The 21,276-nt window shown below is 51.2% G+C and overlaps 1 protein-coding gene across 1 annotated transcript in view; it reads left to right on the top strand.

Moving 5' to 3' along the window:
- The first annotated feature begins 348 nt into the window (after positions 1-348).
- Positions 349-21,276, top strand: part of WNT3 (Wnt family member 3) — a 42,968-nt gene continuing 22,040 nt past the window's right edge. Inside the window, exons 1-2 of the mRNA XM_017838108.1 lie at positions 349-373; positions 472-630. Of these exons, the coding sequence (XP_017693597.1) occupies positions 551-630 (80 nt within the window). The 5' untranslated portion in view covers positions 349-373; positions 472-550. The remainder of the gene's footprint in view (positions 374-471; positions 631-21,276) is intronic.

Genomic DNA, 21,276 nt, shown 5'->3' with positions numbered 1-21,276 from the left:
AGGTCAGTCACAGCCACCCCTCAACCCTTCACCACGGCCACCCCTCACCCTTACCTTGCAGAGTCCTGGTGAGCAGGGGCTGAGCATCCCAGGCTCTGAGCAAAACTGGGGGGAAAAAAAATTTGAAAAAAATTAAAATACAAAATAACCCCCCAAATGTGAGTGCCCCAGTAAAGCCTGGTGCACAGAGGGTTTGTGTGGCAGCCAGGGCTCGGAACAAAGTTGTGGGGTGGAGGGGGAGGAGGTGATTGACAGCCCTGGGCTGAGACTCATCCCTCACCTTGGGCCCTGATTGGCCGCCTGCTGACATCCCCGAGCCCTGCACTTTTTAATAGACGCTTTTGGATGATCTACGGGGGAAAGGCTTGGAGAGGTGTGTTTCTGACAAGCCAGAAAGTCACCCCGCACCACCAGGGACTTGGACTTGGCTTAACTCTTCTTTTGATCCTTTTTTTTTTTTTTTCCTGCAAGGAGGGGGATCCTTCATTCTGGCACTTCATGTTTTGCTGAAAACTTCGCCGAGATTTTCCCCCTGCACCAGCCTGGACTGATGGATTACCACCTGCTTGGACTAATTCTGTCTTTTCTCTTCAATGGCACAAAGGTCTTAGCCGGGTACCCAATTTGGTGGTAAGATTTCTTCCTCCCCCCACCGCCCTTCCCTCTTGCTATGATTGATTAATGAATTAATTAATTATTAGCCATGGGGGCTGTGTGGACGCAGGTTCCCTTTCACCCCTTGCCCTGCTGAGCCGGTTGATTCTGAGCATAATTTCACCTGCAATTAATGAAATGAATGAAAAGTTTGGGGGTTATTTTGAAAGGGTTTCCCTTTGCACAAATGGAGCCTTCCCCACCACTCTTAATTTCTCCATTTTCGGCACTGGAGCGAAAGGCTTTTGGTTGAGATGGGGAAGGATGAGGTTTTATTTCCCTGAGCAATGGGAATTTCGTCTCTCTCGTGACTCTGTCACAGGGATTTTCCTCCTTTCTATTAAACTGCGATTGAGCCTTTAAAAAAAAATTAATTCTATTTTCTTTTTGGCTGCTGCATTTTTTGGACTTCTTTTGTTGTATTCTGTCATGTGAATTTAGTCTAGCAAATAAGCCCAGAACACAAATGGCACCTGAGAAAATATTCCTTAGTAAAATTCCTCAAAGATGGATTTTGTTCATTTTAATTATGGAAATGGCACTAATTTCCTTGCACCAACGACAATAATAATTTTTAAAAGAATTGGTTATATCTTAGAATGGGGCTGATAATTAACCTGAGTTACTTATTTTAAAAATAAATAGAACACCATAGAAATAAATACATGAACAAAATGCAATTGGAAGCACTTTAGAACAAAAAATATCGAATCAAACGTTTCAGGTCGTCTAAACCCAGCAGACAGAGAGTTGCATAACAGAATATTTCGGTTCATTTTTCCCTTTATGTTGGATTTCTCCTTGGAATATCTCTCACGGAGTTTCTGTCTGTAGGTAGGGGCTGTGAGCCTGAGGATCCATAGGGCAAAGAGGGAGATGGTGGAATTTGGTGCTACTGAGATTCTTGGGTTATTTTCGCCTTTCCAGAAAAGTCTCTCTTTTTATGACAGAATTCGATCCCTTCAGTGCCAACATGGAGATGGCAAGAAGTAGGTGGGAATGAACTTGGGAATGGGCTGCCATGGCTGGGGATATTTAGGAATCAGAAGGGAAAAAGGTGCATTTTTTTATAATAATCCATTTATTACTGTGGGCTTGGGAATGAAAATGTGCCGTTCCAGTGGAGAAAGACTGAGAACACAATGAGAAGTCCCCGCTCAGGAAGCGTTTAAAGGCTCCGCAGGTTCATGAAATGGCTAAATCACAGCAGGTTTTCCTGAAGAATTAAATGATTTCCTTGCCCTGAGCGTGGCTGCCGAACTTCAGGACCTCAGCCTGGGGCAGGGGAGGCTCCTGGATCACAGAGAGCAGCACTTTGATTCCTCACATCCCTCACATCCCTTGTCTCCTTCCTCCGGGGACCCGCGTGTCGGCACCGCGGAGGTGGAACAGGTCAGGACGGCAGGGCTGGGTCTGAGGGCAGGAGCTGCACAGGGCACTGAGACCTTGCTGTGCCATCAGCTCTCCCAGGGTGTCACCAGCTCCTCACCTGCCCCAGGCTTTGATACAAATCGGGATTTAAAGCCCGAATCAAGGAGGGTTTTGATTCTCCAAGCGAAATCTTCTTGAAGAAAAGCTTTGGTTTTAACCTGTGAAGCAAAAATGTCCCTGTGAGCCAATGTCTGTCCCCGTTTTCAGGGGAAAAGGCTGCAGACAGGTGTCTGCCCCAAGCCCTCACCTCCTCCAAACCCCCAGGAGTTCACCCCAAATGAACAATACAGAGATGTCAGGCGCAGGCACCAGGGGCACGGCAGCAGCCATGGAAGGCAGGGCGGTGAACATGCTCTCCTCGGAATTTCAGGCAACAGATCCGGCCTTTGCGTATTTTTTAGAGATTCGGGCAACATCAAAGGTCCAGAGAGTCTCTGCTGTGCCGGAGGGATGTGGTGAGGTGCCCCATGTAGGGCTGAGGTTGCAAATACTGGGGGGTTTTAGAGGTTTTGTGGAGGCTGAGGGAGCAGGAGGCAGAAATATCTGGGCCAGGGCTCCCTGGCTGCAGAGACAAAGCTTCCCACAGTTTTCACAGGGTTGAAATGTCTCCTTCAGTCCCACTGAAGGCTTTCGATGCCTGCTCTGGGCAGCTGAGGGCTATACAGTGGCCTCTACATGCTGTGATATACACTCTTAAAAAATATCCTTTTCCAGTTGTCTTCCTGAACCTCTGATCTTCAGGCAGCACAGAGCAGACTTTGGGGGATGAGCCTCAACTGCAGGGTTTAACATGCCCCAGAGTAGGGGGAGGGAAGCACAGATGGGCCACAGCATCAGCCCAGTCCCCTGTGCTGGGCTTCTGCACCCCACCAGGCCAGGCAGAACTGGGCATCCCCTGGGCTTCCTCACCCTCAGCTAAACCCAGCCCAGCTAAATATGACACCTCCAAGAGGACTGTTCACCTGGCAGGACCCCAGGGATGCTGACAGACAGTGCCCAGTCCTGCTGGGACAACCTTGCTGGGGGTTTTCCTGCTGCATGGGGAATATTTTCACGGCAAAATCAAAACAGATAATTTCTGCTGTGGGACATAAGCAGGAAAAATGTTTATTCCTGTGGGGATGAAGAAGTGTCTGGATGTGCCCCAGGAAAAGAGGGGCAGTAAGACCAGGGTCTCAGCACTTTGGAAATGGGTTTGGGGGTGGCTGGAACAATCCAGCTGCTCCAGACAATGGCCAGCAAGGATGGCCTCGGTGACAGTGTGGTGGAGGGGGAAAGGCAAAGGGATGAACCTGCTGAGGGTTTGTGGAGTTGTAATTTTATTGAGGGGCTGGGGAAGCATGTGGCCATTTGGTCACATTGTCTGGAGGGAGGAAAACCCAACTGCAGCCCTGCAGCTCCTCACCATCACATCAGAGGTGGGTTCTACCTTGGCCTCTGTGGTGAAGCTCTTTGAGCAGAGCAGAGGGGTCACCCCACCAGCTCTGGGCACAGGGCACAGTGTGGAGAAATGACACACAAAGGGAAGGGGTTTGTGGTGCAAATCCAGAGCTCAGTGTCCAAGCTCACTGGTGGCACCAGGACAGTGAGGCTGCAGAGACAAGAGGGGGGTTTCAGACAGCCTGGTTGTTGGCAATCCCCTGACATCTCCCTGTCCCCCTCCAACCAGCACTGAGTGAGGTCCAGGGGTGGCACAGACTGGATATAACCTTCAGTGAGCAGGGGAGGTATTTTGACACAGGTCCAACCCTTCTTCACATGCTCCCATCCTATTAGAGCAGAGCAAAGGAACAAATGGGGTACAGATGGGAAAAGGTCAGTGAAACGCTGCTTGTGGGAGTGCTGACAGGAGGGGCTGAGGCCAACAAAGCTCCCTCAGATGCGTATCCAGCTCTTGGGCTGTCTGGGTTACTGCTGCTGAAAGAGGGGCGGAGAAGGAAGAGATGGGGAGATGTGGAGAGGCCGTGGAGACCAGGACTGCTGCTCACCCTGACCCTCAGCAGTGGAGGCAAAGGGGGTAGCAGGGCCATGGCTGACACCCCATACCCACAGGCAGCAGTCATGGGTCATGCCAAGAGCCTCTGTAGGGACCAACAGGAGGGATGTGGTGACACCAATCACACCTGCAGTCATTTGTTTAATCCCAAAGCCCCTGATGACACAAGGGAAGGCAGGACATGTCTGAGTCACTGGGGCTGGGGGGTATGAAGGTGTGAAAGACAGGTCAATGCAGGGTATGGACCTGATGGGTGGGCCCAGAGCTTTGCTGGGGGAATTTAGCTGGAAATGCAGCCCATGGGCAGAGCTGTGTCAGTGCAGGCCAACAGAGACATTGTGGCCCAGGAAACAACCCGAAATTGCTCCCAGGTTGTTGATGCACATTCAGGGGCTGAGGAGGACAATCAGAGAGACAGCTCCACCCATGCATTGAGAAGGAACACCAAATGCTCTCCTCTTCCATGGACATCATTCCCTAAAAAGTCTTAAAAACCCCTGCTGTGTCCCCAGCCTGGAGAGAGGAGAAGGGTTTGGAGTCACCGGTGTAAACAGGGAGCAAAAGATTGAGCCCCACTCCTGCCATCATTCCTCAGGACTTGGCATTCCTGGGTCACTGCCCATAGCTGTGGCAGGGTGCATCTCCCCATCCAGCACTCCCTTTCTTTCAGCAGGTGACTCGGCAACTGCAAGAATGGCTTTGTCCTTCCTAAGTTGTTGCATTTTATTTCTGTCCCTCAGGAATGTTTTGGGGGGGAACTGGAGGCTCTGGCAGCTGCCTGAGGATCCCAGTGGCCTTGGGCCCTGAGAAAGAGGCAGAGAGAAACTTAAAAAACATGTTCCCACTAGTCCCAGAGCAGCTTCCTCATAAGGAAAAACCCATATGTGAGAACCATCAGTAGCTGCAGTCTGAGTTGACTGTACCTGGTGTCCTTCAGCTGTCCCCTTGCTTTGAAAGGGTTTCGGGGGTTTAAAGGTTTCCTTCAGCATTTTCCACAGCCAGGCCTGGCCAGTGGGAATGCATGTCACCACCTGCATAGGAGGGTTAGGCCGTGCCATGAAAGCAAGAGGTTCTCAAGCTGGAGTTCAGATTCACCCCCTGTCCTGAGCAGCAGATTCACCAGCCCTGCCCACTGCCAGGGGAGAGATTCCAAGGGTGCACAGCCTCGAGAACCCCAGCACACCCCAGGCCTTCCCAGGGCCAGGTGGCATCTCTTGTTGGTTTTCTCTCTCCCCTGCATAGAATCCCTGAATGATCTGGGTTGGAAGGGACTTGAAGATGATCCCATTCCACCCCTGCCACGGCACAGGGCAACGCAGGGGAGTCCTGAGTTCAGCAACAGCTTCAAAATGCCACTGGAGCTCCAGAGCAATCAGAAATTTCACATTCCCTTGAATGTCAGAGAATTATTCCCTCCAAATCTAACCACTCCTGTCTCCTGGAGTGTCCCAGCTCCAGGGCCAACTCTGTCCTGTGGGGCCAGCACAAGCCTGGAGCCACATGAGCACAGGGAGAGGGGCTCTGACTCACACAAAGACTTGCAAGTGTTTCTGCCTTTCAGCCAGAAATCTCTGGTACCAATCTCGTAACTAAATTTGGAAGTAAACTTAAGTGGTCACAAAGAGCTTTAAGAGGCAGTTTAATTGCAAACTGGTTGTTTCTCATTTGACTTCATCACAAGGAGCATTTGACAAAGTGAAGTACCTGCTGAAGGGGCCCATGGAAGAGCACTGGGAGTTGAGGTGGTACTTCTGGCCCCCTGATACCCTCACAGCTGGCTGGGGCTGTTGGGGGCCACACACCAGAGCATTCCCATGCCAGCTGTCCCACCTGCTGCCTCTTCCCCAGCACTCACCTTGGTGTGGTCAGGCAGGAATTCCAAACCAGCCCAGCCAGGCAGGGAGTGGGATGGTGGTGACCAGCAGGAACTCACAGCTGGGCTCATCTCAGACAGAGGGAACTCTGGGCTGCACTGGGAGCAGGAGCATGGGCAGCAGCTGGAGGGGAGTTGGCACCCTGTTTGTGGCATCTGGGGCACTGGCAGTGCTGTGTTGGATGTGTCCCCCTGCCAGCTCATGTAGAGAATGGCATGGGTGCTTCCAAGGATCTGGGCCATGTGGCTCACCAGGAAAGCTGGTGGGACCTGGGCTCATGCAGTGTGGCCAGGAGGAGGCTGAGGGTGTTCAGCAGCAGCCTGGGGCTTCTTGCAGGGCTCTTACAGGCAGGACAGAGCTGACCTTTTCTCTCCAGTGCCAAACAGTCCAACAAAGGGCATGTTCGGGATGTTAAAGGCTCGTTTCTGAGGGGACCCTCCCTGCTGCAGGGTGGTGAGGCTCTGAGCCAGGAGGAGCTGTCCTGGGGCATTTACAGCATTTAGCTGCATGAAGCCTTGGCCACCCGGGGCTGATGCTGGGGGGTGTCCTGCTCTGAGCAGTGACTGCCACCCCAGCCAGGCCAGGGCAGCTCATGGCTCGTCCTTCTCATGCCTCTGTCTTGGTCCAGTGTCTCTCCTGCTCCTGCAGCTCGGTCACTGCTCTGCTGGGTGTGGGAGCCAGGGGCAGGTGCCTCCAGCCCTTCCTGCAGGCAGGGAACAGAACTGGGCAGCCTGAGCACCAGGGGACATGACTCTTAAATCACTAAATCACTTCTGACTTTTAAGTTACACTTTCATCCTTTCCTGACACTCTGAGGACATTTGATTTCCACTGCTGTCCTGGGGGACAGATGAACACTCTCCCCAGGGCTGGGAAGCAGGAGGGAGAGGGTTTTCTGCCACCTGACGTGGGTGAAAGGGTCTCAGTGATGCTCATCAGGCCCTTCCTCTGCCAGGTCAAACACTGCCTGGCTGGATTTTGCATGGGAAGGCAGGAAAATGTCTGGGCAGCCTGTTTTAAAGAGCTAAAAACCAAACACTAAACACGAAATAATAAAGACTAAAGAACTGTGCTGCGTATTGAGGACATGCAGATGTGATGCACAGCATCTTAAGTTATCTCTGTCATGTACTAGCTGAAAAATATCTCCATGTGACACGTGCTGCCAATCTCAGTGCCCAAGGCTCACCAGCAGCTCTCCCAGTCCTCCTTAAACCCCCCTCATGTGCTGCCCAGGCACTGGAGCTGTTGGTGCCTCTGCCCCAGACCCTCAGTGTGAGCAGTGCAGGGCCCCCCTAGCACACACAGAACCCCCCTCAGCTGGGTCAGGGGGTGTTCTGAGCTCTGGCTCACTGCTGACACTCTGTGCCATTGTCCCTCTGACTGTTGTGCCTTGTGTTGAGCCCAAGTTGTGTCTGTGCCAGTCTGGCTCCACTTGAGCCCATTCTCAGACTTTTGCCAGGCCTGAGTGAAACATCCTTGGCATGTCTAGTAGGAGCCTTGGCAGCTGCTGGTTGCCCTCTTCCCACTGACCAGCATTTGGCTGTTTAAAATGTGGCAGCACATCAAATATGGAACACTTCTGAGCATTCAAATAGAAAGCACTCTGAATTCAGAGTCAAGCCGTTCACCAACATGGACATATCCACAGTCCTTGATGGAAGTCAAGGCCTTTCCTCTTTCAAGAAATCCTTCTGGTAACTACTATCATTTTTACAACATTATAAAGTTTTTAGAAGATGGATTCGTGGATTTTATGTGTGTCCATGTGATGATGATCATGTCTCAGGAGACAGAGTGGAACCTGGACATAAAAATCCAGTGGTCTGGTGTTCCTTCTTTGTTCAAGCACAGTCCTGTCCCCAGTTTCCTAAAGGCAATGGCTCTAAACGGAGCTTATGGTGGAAACTGGGTTCAACCTGGCACAGCTCTAAGCAGTTATGAGCTGCATCTCAAAATAGTGACCCACAGCAAAGGAACTGGGATGGAATGTCTGTCCCAGGAGGGGAGGATCCTGCTGTGTGAAAATCCCCAAGGATTTTCTGCTGCAGCCTCTCTGTAAAGCAGAGCTCCAGAAAGTCCCTCAGGTCAGATCTTGCAAGGGATCAAATCTCCTGGTCCTTCTCCTCCCCTGGGAGATGGAGCAGCCAATGACTCCAGACCAGACACCTCTTTTTCACTGGCTGTTGTTTTGATGAGACAAATTTGGTGTTCATCTGCTCCTGCTCCACAGCCTTGTTCTCCTTCAGTTCCCAGCTCCACTCAGTGGATCTATCAGAGATTTTCATAGAGTGCCTGAAATGGGAAGGGCTTGTCAGGCACTTGGCTGTAAAATTTACAAATCCTATATACAGACAGTCACAGCTCATGTTCCCTAAATCACCTTAAGCTGAATTTTAGTCTTAGATATAATCTCATTTTTGCTGACCTGATCTGAGGTTCATTTTGCATCTACAAATGGAAGTGGTTCCAAGGTTTGTAGGTAATATTGCAGTGGTGCTGGATGTAATGAAAGGTTTTGATATCAGGATGTGTTACATGAGGTTGTTTGGTTGAAGTTTTCGGGGTAAAGGCCATGTCTGGACGGGGCACAGGCTGACAAACACTGTGCTGTGACTAACACTTGGTGCCCTTTTAGCACTACCTGGGCACTGGGATTTGTAGCTTTTCCTGTGCTAGTACCTGGAAAGAAAGCTCAGAACTACATTTATCCTGAGACTTCCTCAGCTCTCCCACCCCAGGAGCCCTCTCTTTCTTGTCATTTGACTGGGAGCATAGCCAAGACTCCTTAAAAATTCCAAACCAACCCCAAACCAGGAGGTGTTTGTAAAGCACAGGGTAAGACAGTGGTGATTTACCAATCCACATCATCTGCCCTGACAGCCAGAGGATTCCTGTCCCAAGGTCACACCCCCAGCACCCCCAGCAGGCACACAGGCAGTGCTGGGGCAGGTAAGCCAGGAAAACACCCACAGCCCCCCAGGAAAGGAACCAGGAGCCTTGGCTGGAAGGGTTCCCACTGCCCAGGCCTGGAAATTGGAATATTCCCCCGTAACAACAAAGCTGTTGGTCCCCAGGACTGTCAGTGCAGCTGCTTGGCCACCTCTGACACGGGGAAGAAACACACTTTGAAAAGCAAATTTGCTCAGATAACGGAGCCCAAGTCTCTCATTCCTTTGCTGAAGAAATCAGGTTTCCTGATTTGCTAATTTGCTAATTTGTCTTTCTCACAATTTGCTGAACCTGTCTGTATTTAATTAATCTTACAAATCTAATCAAGTCTAACTGGCACCTTTCCCAGCACTCTCACCTTTGAATGAGAAACACTTTCCCTGCTCCCCTCTGGCATCACGTTGGCTCAGGCACAGGGAACCTTCCTCCACCTTTTCAACAAGTAGACCCTCCAAGTTTAAGGCAGGAGGGGCCAGTGTTAGGTGATAAAATAGTGATTTTTTTTTATTCTGATCCTATTTCTATGTCCCATAGTCATCCAATTTTCCTGTAGTTACTTTCTAGAAATTGTGAAGGCTCATAATGTGGAAATTTGCAGTGATCCTTCAAAGATGTCACAGGAGTTTTTCACAGCTCTGGTGGAATCCTAACAAGTGTCACTGAGCTCTGAGCTCCCTCCTCCTCCCCTCCCACAGGACATACCAGGACTTGGCTGGTTTCCTTACTCCCAGTGGCACATTTGCAGATCAAGTTTTACCTGCAGAGATGTAAAATGAGCCCAGTGCCAGTTTGATTCCCTGGATGAAGGTGGCAGAGCAGGACAATGGTCTCAGCTGAAATGCCTGCAGTCCATGAGAGGACTCCTGTACAACAGAGCTGGGTCCAGGTCATCCACAAACATCACAAAACTATTGATTTTCCTGTAGGAGTTCCCATTGCAGCTCCATCCCAAATTTCAGCCAACAGCACAGACATCCCAGATCTCAGCTCTGCAAATCCCTAATCACTGATCTGCTTTTCACTTCATTCCCTAATATGTACTTCCCACAACTGCTGATGCTTTCAATACTTATGGGTTTGAGGTTTTTTTTGTTTTTGTTGTTTCAAAAGATTCCACTTGTCTTTTTTAAATTCTGACTGATTATTGCATGAGATGTGCTCTGGCCTCATTAGGTTTGGGCACAACCAACTCACCTTCAATAAGTTTTTAATGAAATCTCCCTGATGTCTGTTTGACAAGTGGTTAATGCAGAACACCAAGCCAGGTCTGTCTGGACATTTTCACTTCTCATTTCAGTTTGCTCTTTTTTTTTTTTCCCCTGTGAATCTCCTAAAAATACAATCTGCAGAAACAAAGATCTTATTTGTGGCTCTGGTGGGGCATGTTCTGCTGCTTCTGTTTGGTTAAGTGAGAGCACTGAAAAGGTCTGGGAGCTGATTTAAGCCCCTACACAAAGGGAGCCTGTGCCTCAAACAGTGGTGCAATGCTCACAACTGAAGTTTTGGAGGCTTAAGTTCTACCAATGCTCCTAAAGGAGCCCCTCCCCATGTCCAGTGTCTGTGGTCTTCACAGTCTTGTTGTGAACAGAGATCTCATACCTTGGTGACAACCCTTCTCCAGGCTCTGAGCAGAGAAGTGAGCTGCCCAAAGGCTCTAGAAGGAATTAGGAGCAGCCAGACACCAGGGAGACACACTGGTGGCAGCACCATCACCTTCACGTTCCATGGTCTAGTCCTTGAAGTTCTTGAAAACCAGCCTTTCATGCCCAGAGGACTCAGGAGAGTCTTCCCAGACGTTCAGGAACGATGTCACTCCATGCAGTGCAGATGTGCCCAGGCTGAGGCAGATGTGCCTTGTCGTGGTGGTGCCTCCCACCATCCCACTGCTCCTAAAGCTGCCCCACCTTCCTTCCCTAACTCCTGCTCCACCTTCCTGCAGGAACTGCTTCAGTTCTGTCCAGCCAGGAGACCTGGCTCAAGGGATTGTGGTTTGAATCACAACAAAGTGTTCAGTGCAGTGTCCAGGTCTTGATGGTTCAGTTGTGAGTCTTGGTGTCCAACCCAGCCTGAGGTTTAGTTGTGCTTCTCCCCAAATCCCCTCAGCCCAGCAGCCCTTTGTCCCAGCTGGGCTGGGAAACATGGCTGGGTGACAGCTGGGGAGGCTCATCCACGGACTGGGGTTTGGAGGAGAAGGCCCTGGAGTTCCACCCTGAGCCTCGAGACCTTGGCTCAAGGTATGTGTTGGCTTTGCCGTGGGGTGGAAACCACAGGCAAACTGGAAAATCAGCTTTCTGATGTGGTTTTGAATGTTGTGAATTCAAGGCTCGCTGGGAACCCACGAAAAATGAGCAACTGGGTGTAAAAAAACCTCCCCTGAGCACTGGAATGACTTACATTGGAAAACTGCTCTGTAGGGAAAGCATCTTCAAAGAACATTTGCTTTGGGGTTGTGCTTTTAGTCTTTGTTTCCTGAGTCATATCAGGCTCCAGGAATATGTTTTGCCTGCCCTTACACATGGCATCACCTGATAGAGGGTCCCCATCCCTCCACCAAGTCCCCTGAGATGTTTTGAGTTCAGCTGTGATCAAGAGAGCAACTACTGGCCAGAAAAAAATTATTAAAAAGAAGGAATTTCTTGGCAGTAACAAACCTGTAAGAAAAGGTTTCATTTTTCAGATTGATACTTCTCTATTCCTGACCAAAACCTCTGAGAGTAAAGGATATTTCCCATGACTCCAGATCAGATCTTCTGTTAAAAATTATGTAAAAAGTAATTTTTTACATTGGTGAGGACTCTACAGTAGAGTTTTGCAAGGACACAGTGTCCAACACACTGAGAAAAGGTTGTAGTGGGAGAACAGTGGGAAACAGGGAGAACAGAGAAAACCTGGTCTAGTGGAAGGTGTCCCTGCCCATGGCAGGGTTTGGAATGGGATGAATTTTGAGGTCCCTTCCAACCCAAACCATCCTGTGGTTCCATGAAGATCCTTGATCCTGTGATAGAGTTTGCAAATGGACCATTCTCAGGATGGTCCAGCACAGAGGCAGGGCCACAGAGGACAGGACTGGGTGACGTTTGTCCAGGGGGACAATAAACAGGCAGACAGGAAATGCCCATGAAGGAGTGCAAATTAGGAAAGGATCCCAAATCTGCCCAGCACTGATAGAGGTTGGATTTTCTACGTTGGGAACAGCCATTATTATGGACAATCCTTTGCTGTTGGGACTTCAGTGCTCAGTAACAAACAGTAGAATGTACATCTCCAAGATTTGCACCCTGTTGCTCTCTCACTTGCTCAGATTTCTGGGGCTGTGTTGGGTGACAGATGAAGAAAAGGTCTGTTGGGAGCTGTGCTGGATTTTTTCTCTGAGCAGAAAACATCAGCATGTCACTATTTCAGTCATTATTTACTTTTTATTGCTGCATCCCAAGGTCTGTTTGCAATCTGATCATTGCATTTCCCAAAAAATGGTTCTATAAAATGAGGAAAGCACAGCAACAGCCCACCAGGAGCAAGGGACTGGAAGGGCTGAAAGCCTTAAGTGAAGAGACAACACTGGGATTTTCCACTTGGAGAAAGGCAATTCCACATGAATGCAGGACAGACCTTGCAGAGCAGGGATGATGACAAGAGTGTGGGGAGGAAAAGAAGTTTGTTGCTCAGGATGCAAGAACCTGGTGTGGGTTAAGCCAGGGAGGCAGCCAAGCACCAAACCTGTTCCCTGGTGGTGGGATGGGGGAGAGAATCAGAGGGCAAAAGTGTAAAACTCACAGTTTGAAATAAGGACAGTTTAATTGGTAAAGCAAAGCTGCACACACAAGAAAGGCAAAGTGAGGAATTCTTTCAACATTCCCATCACAGGCAGGTGTTCAGCCTCCCCCAGGAAAGCAGGGCCCTGTCACACATCATGGTTACCTGGGAAGGCAGTGCTGGAACTCCAAACATCCCCACATCCTCCTTGTTCCCCAGCTTTTGGTAGTTGGTTATTTACCATACAGGGCACCTGTTCAGAGTGAGCCACCTCCCCTGCACAGGCTCCAAAACATCTCTCTTCTCACCAGCCCACGATCACTTCCAGGATTCTGGGGTCAGCAGAGTTTCCCATCCGAGCCCGTGAGGAGTGACACCCCCTGCATGCAGTGTCAGGGGTGGGATGCATCATCTGAACATCCAGCCCAGCCCCTCACTGAGGTGCCAAGAGGAGCTCTGCTCCAGTCCCCACCATCCTGAAGTGTCTCAAACCCCTCCATACATGTCCCTCTTTCCTTCAGAGGGTGTAAAGCACATTTCTCACATCTTGTCCTGTCTGGACTGGCCCAAAGACCCACACACAAGCTGTCTCCTGTTTAATTCATTCCAAGGCTTGTTGCTGCTGCTCAGGGGAATTATTGACCCCTGGGACTGAAATTATCTGAGGGAAATGCATAATTAGATTGTGGGACACATTCCCAGAAGGAACTGTGGGGGCTACAAACACCACGGGGTGAGAAAATCACTGAGTGGTTTTCACTCACTGCCCTTAAACATGACAGTCCAGAGCCAGCCTTCAACTCAGGACATCCCACATCCCCTCCCTGCTGGAACCTGCATGGACAGGGCAAAGCCACCTTTTCCTCTTGCCTTGTTTCCCGTGGTGCTTCCAAACAGAGCTGAGTTACCTGTGAAGGAGGCAGAGCACCATCTACACAGACCTTTGAGCAGACCCAGAGTGTCCCATGGGTAGATATTTTCTGCAATAGTCATGGCAGTTTGTGTCTCACACCTTTCTAGAGCCCAGAACCACTCCAAGTGCTGCTTTGCTCTCCATGGAAAGAGAACAGCCACAGCCTAAAGAGGCCTAATTTTTCACCACAAGAAACCACCAGGTTCTAGATCTGGTTTCCAGAAGATCCAATTTGGCTGTATGAGCCATAAAAGACTTTAAGATCCAGCTCAACCTGCTGAGAGAGAACTGGCTGCCTTAATCTCAGCCCCAGGATGGGCAGCCCAAGTGACCACAGTCCCTGTTGTCCACTCCTGGCCAGGCTCACCCTTCTTGTGGTAACCTCAGGCTGTTTACAGGAGCAGAGGCACCCCTGGCACTTCAGTCCGGGTCTCAGAGCACAGTGAAGGACTCTCCAAAGATGCAGCCCAGGCATCCCCCTTAGACCACACCCCAAGCTGTGGGACAGCTGGGTGGATGTGGTGATTCCCATCCATGGTGTTCAGTGGGAGATTTCCATAGTGTTCAGTGGGATATTTCCATAGTGCCTGAGCACTGGGAAGTGCTTTTCAGTGCAAAGGCTGTGATTGACAGTGGGTGATTTCCAGACAGTTGGCACTTACTGGGGTCAGTCATCACCCAGCCTCTCCAAAGGGACATCCTTTGGAGCCATTGGAGAGGGTTTGGCTCACCTGTGGGTGTGACCAGCATCTCCACCAGCCTCAGGGAGAGGGTCTCTACCTTCCCTCGATTTCTGTGGTGCCCCAGTCTGGATGGAGTGTCCTGTCACCTCCTCCCTGGTAGGAAACATTTCTCTCCATTGATGCCAGGTTTGGGGAAGGAGACAGGAAAGGTGAATCTGAGCAGTGGGAATGGCTCTCAGGCTGGAGGGATGGGGAGGGGCAGCAGCACTGGGAGATGAGGTGGCCTTGGTCACACAGGGTGCACACACAGAGGTACAGCCCTGCAGGACCCCCCGACCTGGAGGGAGATTCTCCAAACTAATCCCAGCGTTGGAGGGAAGGTTTTCCAGTGCTGAAAATCCTGCTGTGTTTATTGAGGTCACAGCCCGGGAGCCTGAATTTGCATATGCAAATCATATGCATTTATGTAAATTCCTGGTCAAATAATATTCTCCCAGTCCCTGCAGAATAGATCCTCTCCCGCGGCAAATCCCTTGATTGTGTTTTCCAAACTGAGGGTGACATTGGTTTGACCAGGCATTGCTGAACATAACATTTCTATCTGCTGCAGGAACAATGGGGGGAGCCCAGTTCTGGGCACACACCCCTGTATGAGCAACTTCATCCCTCAGGAGGAGAAGCAGCTCCATCTCCCCCACCCCCCAATCCTCCCAGCCTTTGCTGGCAGAGCACTCCGAGCCAACCCGCGTGTGATGCCAAGACAAAGCACTGGAAGCAGATGCCAAATCACTTTCAAGCCCATGACAGAGCCCTGAGTCACCCAAACTGGAGCAGCTCCCCCAGAACGGGCTCATCTTACAAAAGTGCTGTTGCTGCAGCAACACTAATCCACACACCAGTGGGCAGGGAGATAATGTGAGGGATGCAACACCCTCCCCGTGCTCAGACAAGGGAAATTACACCCATCCAGAGGGATCTGCTGGCTCTGTTAGGAGGCCCTTTGTTGTGGGGACTCCTCAGGCAAAGGGACTCCTCAGAGGGAACCAGTCTTGGAGCAGGTGAAGGGCTCAGCTCTGACCCCACTTTCTGCCCCACAAGCTGCGAGGGAGGAGGATGTGACTGAGCTCCCTTTGCTGTCTGGGCTGACTTCTGACTTCTCCACGAGGTCACTTGAGGCCCCAGGGTCTCAGCTGGACTGTGCCTCACACCCAGTCTGGGCTGAGGAGCATTTGGGTCCTGGCCCAGTTCCTTGGCTCTTGTCACCAGCAGGTCCCAAGGCCACCCAAGTGCTACAGCAACGGCCCCTCTCTGCACTCCCCTCCTGTCCTGCTCCACTCAGGGAATCACAGAATACCCTGAGTTGGAAGGACCCTCAAGGATCACCGAGTCAGGACACCCCAACGATCCCACCATGTCCCTGAGACCATTGTCCAAACACTCCTTGAGCTCTGTGAGGGCTGTTGGAAACAGAAAAGCAGAAGTGGGGGTGACATGAGGAGGGATAGTTGAGATTACAGTATGGGACAAGGGGGTTGCAATGAGCAACAGAACAAAGGGAAGGAGGAAAGTCCCGGGGTAGGAGGTTTATGGAGGAAGAAAGTTGTGACAGAGCAAAGGGAGTGTGAATGTGACACTTTTGGGGTGAGACTTTCTCCCCTCAGAAAGATAATGGCTTTTAGGGTGGGGTTGTTGACAGATGATGTTGGGTGAAAAAACCCAGCTTGGAAATGAGAGGCTTTCTGGGCCAGGTGTTAAAAAGACAGGAGGTTGGGAAGTTTGAGATTTGGGACTTGGCAATTCCCATCTCAGTGCTGAGCAGGGAGGACTCAGGAAGGGGAGAAATGAGACCTGGAGAGGGGAGTAAGAGGAACTGCCCTCTGGCTCTGGACAGAGACAGTGTGACTGGGAGGCAGGCAAATGGGCTGGAGTGGCTCCAGGACAACGGCATTGACTGTGTGACAATGGCACTGAAACCACCCAGCACATCCTGGTGCCACCCTGCACTCCTCCCCCTGCCACCCTGCCAGGTGTCTCTCCATCCTCCCTCACAGAGTGGGGGATCCCAGCAGTGCATCACTCAGATCTGTGTGTGTCCCCCCCCAGCAAAGCTTTCGGTCCTTCACCGTGAAATCCATCACTTGTTACCAAAGAACTCAATATTTAGTCACAGAATCAAGGAATAGCTGAGGTTGGAAGCGGCCTCTGGAGATCCCTGAGCTCAACCCACCAGCTCAAAGCAGGGTCAAACACAGCAGGTTGCCCAGGACTGTGTCCTGGTTGTGTCTCCAAGGACAAAGGCCCCACAAGATCTCTAGAGAACCTGTGTCAGTGCTCTGTCACCTCACAGTGAGCAATTCTCTTGTGTTCAGAGAGAATTCCATGTGTTCCAGTTTGCTCTCATTGCCCCTTGTCCTGTCTCTGGACAGCAGTCAGAGGAGTCTGGCTGCAGCTTCTCCACTCCCTCCCACCAGTTATTTGCACACATTGACCAGATCTCTCCATGAATTTCTCTTTATTTGCACACACTGACCAGATCTCTCCATGGATTTCTCTTTATCTGTACACATTGACCAGATCTCTCCATGGATTTCTTTCCCTCTCTCTCCACAGTTCCAGCTCTCCCAGCCTCTTGTACATCAGATGCTCCAACTCTGAAACACCTTTACTCCTCCACCCACTGCACAGGCATTTCCAGCCCCGCAGGACACTGAAGAGAGCATTTAAATGACCTTTAGTGCTCTTACCTGGCCACACAACACCCAGGAGTGCAAGGCAGGGCTAAATGCTCACCTGTTGGGCTCCTCTAACTCCATTCCTGCCTCATCCCCTGGATCTGCTCTCAACCAAGCAGAAAAGCCCCTTGTTGCCCAGAAGGGGAAATGCCACTTCACTTCCCTGCACAGTTCACCTGCCCAAGCCTCTGTGTGTGCAGGGGGAGGTCCTGGGGGGTCTGAGGGTGGTACCACCAGCAGTGGGATCCAGCTCATCCCTGGGGGAGTCTGTTCAGTGACATGGTTATTCCTGTCGTGGTCAGACCCCACCTGAGCTCAGGCTGTGACATCCCAGGCTCCCAGAGCAGCCTCTCTGTAAATACCAGGCAGGCTGGTGGCTCTCACAGGGCACTGCTGTGGGGAAGGTCCATGTTCCTGTGCCAACTTGGGGAGAAACACCACTGTGGCTTTTCCAGCAGCTTATTGGGTTTCGTTTCTTATCTTTCCAGAAGATAATGCACCTTCCTGGGTGGTGCTTTCAGCCTCACCCCCCTCTGGTGTGGATGGAGAGCCAGTAAGGGCCTTCTGGGACAGATGTGTAGGCACAGTTAAAGTGACTCCCACAGGTGCCTGTTCTCTGTGGGCTGGAGGAGGCACTGGCACACCCAGAGAGCTGAGTTTGGAGTGAAACCTCCATCCCTGGGAACTCCACAGCCACACTCACGGTGGGGGCCAAGCCAGGCTCTGGCAGCCCTGTTGAACCATCGTGTCAGAGAACAGTAATTGATGCTGAAAGGGTCATCTGCTGGTCTCTGACCTGGAGGGACTGCTCAGAACAGCCCCCTGGCCATCGTGGTGGGTTCCACTGGGCTCCCACCTGTATGGCCATGCCTTGCCTGGCCTAGGGAGCCCCAAACTGGACATGGGATTGTGCAAGTGCTGAACAGAGGGGAAGAATCACATCCCTCAATATTCCAGTCTTGCCAGTGCAGCCCTAGGATGCAGATGACCTTTTTTCCTACATGGATACAAGGGACTCCTGTTCCAATTGTTGCCCACCAGGATCCTCGAGTCCTTCCCTGCCAAGTGAGTCAGTCCCAGCCTGTCCTGCTGTGTGGGGCTGTCCCACCACTGAAGCAGGACCTTGCATTTGCTTTTCTTGAGATTCATGAGGTTCATGGAAGTGTCCAAGGCCAGGTTGGACAGGGCTTGGAGCAACCTGGGACAATAGAAAGTGTCCCTGTCCATGGTAGGGAGTGGAATTGGATGATCTTTAAGGTCCCTTAAAACCCAAACCAGCCTGGGATTCCATGGTTCTAATTACGCCTCTAAAATGAGCTGCTGGAAGGGAGGGGATTATCTTCTAATTGCACTGATTGAAATTCCTGTGCACAAGTCATTTAACAACCAGCCAATATCTTGATCTTCCTTCTGTCTCTTCCTTCTGTGCTTGACACAAGGCTCTGAATTTCATTATTCCTTTAACTATCAGGACTGTGAGAGTCAGCTTAGATTTCCAGCCACAACTAGACCATCTTTCATACTTTTGGTGCCAGGTCCCTTCAAGAAGCAACACACTTCTGAAGAGCTGGAGTGGTGATGGCCACTGAGTAATTCTGTGTGATGAGAGAAAGGGTTTCATTTGTACAAGAAGGAACACTCCTAAGGATCAAGAAGTAATTTTCTTTTAGTTAAGATTCTCCTCACTCAAAAAAATGCAACAGGAATTTGGCACAGGTGGCAGGACTTCCTGCCCAGGATGTAATTTTGCCCCAGTCCTTCCTCAGTTCTGGGCCCATCTGCTTGTGAGAGATGAGAATCTGCTCCTCTGGCAGGATCTGCCTCAGATCTGCACCAGCACCAGTGATGAGCTGCTGTTCCAGAGGCCTGGACAGCCTTTACAAGAGCCCAGGCAGCTCACAGCCACGTCCTCCTGGCTCTGAGCTCCACATGGCCCACGAGAGCTGAGAGGGGACAATAGAAATCCTGATCCAAGACCTCGATCTCCCCTACAAAGGGCTTTGTCCAGCTGGGAAAAGCAGGGTGGGCAAGAAGGGTGTGCAGGGCCAGCACCAGGCTGGGAACACACAGGGGATGGAGGGACAGGACAAGGGGGAATGGCTTCCCACTGCCAGAGGGCAGGATTAGATGGATATTGGGGAGAAATTCCTCCCTCTGGGGGTGGGGAGGCCCTGGCACAGGTTGCCCAGAGAAGCTGTGGCTGCCCCTGAATCCCTGGAAGTGTCCAAGGCCAGGCTGGAGGGGGCTTGGAGCAACCTGGGCTGGTGGGAGGTGGGTGGAAGCCTGTGACAGGTCACTGAAATGATCCAGGTTGGCCCAGGGGCACCACACCCAGAGTCCTGAGGGTGCAACAGGACAGCTCTGGGCCCTGGAGCAGAATTTGTTTCAGCTCTTGAGCCATCAGGACTCAAAACCCAGCGGAGACTGTGACAGAGGTGCCAAGGGGACAGACACTGCAGGGCATGGGAGGGAACCAGGGGTCAGAACAGTCACCTGGGGTGGTGGGAGCAGATCCCGGGTTTACAGTGGTGTTTGTGGACTGTGGATGTTTGTGCAACAGGAGCTGCAGGCAGAGAACTTGGGAAGTGTTTAAAGCTAATTTCTTTACAAGGCTTGTTTGGATGAGAAAGGAATAGAGCAGATCCGGCAGAGGATGCAGGAAAAAGCAACTGCAGGGGACAGAGGAACATTCCTCAGTGCTCTGTGAATTTAGGGAATGCTGAATACACCACCTGCCATGGCACTGGGAGGGTGTCCTTCTCCATTCCCTGCATTAGGGACCCTGGAATTCCTGGGTGCTCTGCAGGTACCAGAAGGTTATTTCAAATTACTGAGTTGGTTTAAATTCTTTATGTACAGAACTCCTGTATCCTGCCATGTGCAACCCCTGAAAGCTTCAGGGCACCTTACTGAGTGCAGATGGGGAATTTAGCTTTGTACAGGGGGGAAGTAGGGAATGTTGGTTTCCCAGAAGCCCCCCCTTACAGAAGAGCTGGATCCAACTCCTGCAGCACTGCCTAGGCACATCCTCCTCCTCTGCTGCCCCTGCCAGTGCAGCCACTATTGATGGAGCTCCTCATGGACCCAGAGCACAGGGAAATAAATCCTCCTTGCCCAGGCAGGCAGGGCCGTGCACTGCAACCACTGACTCTCAGCCTTTCACCCCAGGGTGAGTAATTCATTTGTAGTGGCTCAAACAGTTCTGTTCAGAACAGCACAGGCTGGATTTGGTGACACTCAGTGTCAGAGACTATGCAACAAGTGCTGGACATTGAGAGTCGTGCCTTTGCATTTCCCTGGTCTGAATTCCCACTCACCAGCCATTGTCTCACCCTCTTCTGCTGGACACAAAGTCTTAATCTTCCCCTTCTTCTCACTGTAACTAAATAATCTCTCAGAAGTCTTTCCAATAGACTAATCAAACTGTCAACATAAGCCACTGCCTCAGCTCACTGCTATTGCTCCTTTGTCCCCTTTCCATGTTTAACATCCCATTTATAAGAAGGAGGAGGTTTAAACCACTCCAGTTTGTGCAGCATCATGTGCTCTTGACTGGCTGAGACAGCACAGGCTTGGCCAGAACTCCATGAAGGAAACAGAAGTGCAGAACCATCCCTAAAGTGTGCAGGAGGAAGCTGTGGGCAGCTCTCAGAGCTGAGTAATCCACTTCCAGGAACATGGCAGTGCCCTCCTTCCTGGGATGTCTCATTTGACTCTGCTGAGTGTCAGAGAGGTGGCTGCATCCTCCTGGAGGTGCCACTGCAGGTGGCCCTGGCTCAGTCACTGCAGGGCTGGGCCGTGTCCCATCTGCTGTCAGGGAGGTGACATTCGTGCCCCCCAGCACAGTGACACTGCAGCCCCGAGTCACTCCCACCTTCAGACATCCCCCAAAGGGCTCTCTGCTGAGCCAGGCCCAGCTCTGCCAGCGTGTCCCAGGGCTCTGCTCCGTGCCAGGGACTCACGAGGCCTCGGAGCCTTTTCTTCTGGCTGGGAACTCACCCTAGAGCTGGTCCCTTCCCATGGCAGCTCCTCCTGCCAGGGGGAAGCACAGTGGGCAGCAGGGCAGTCACAGCCAGGTGGTGACCACCAGTATAGCATTCCTGAAGAACTTATCCTTTGGCATCCTCCATTATCTCTTTCTCTTTCCGTGTGTATCCCTAAGCTTCCCACATCCCAAACACAACTACAGAACCCAAGGGATGGGCACTGCAGTGTCCTATGGGGAGTTACATTTCTTCAGCCAAACTCATCTGATTTCCACCCTGAAGGGACCTGGTTCAGCAAAGTC

The sequence above is a fragment of the Lepidothrix coronata genome, unplaced genomic scaffold, assembly GCF_001604755.1.
Source record: "Lepidothrix coronata isolate B3197 unplaced genomic scaffold, Lepidothrix_coronata-1.0 Scaffold324, whole genome shotgun sequence".
Taxonomy (NCBI): domain Eukaryota; kingdom Metazoa; phylum Chordata; class Aves; order Passeriformes; family Pipridae; genus Lepidothrix; species Lepidothrix coronata.
The sequence above is the reverse complement of the archived record's forward strand: the minus strand, read 5'-3'. Positions and strand labels throughout refer to the sequence as shown.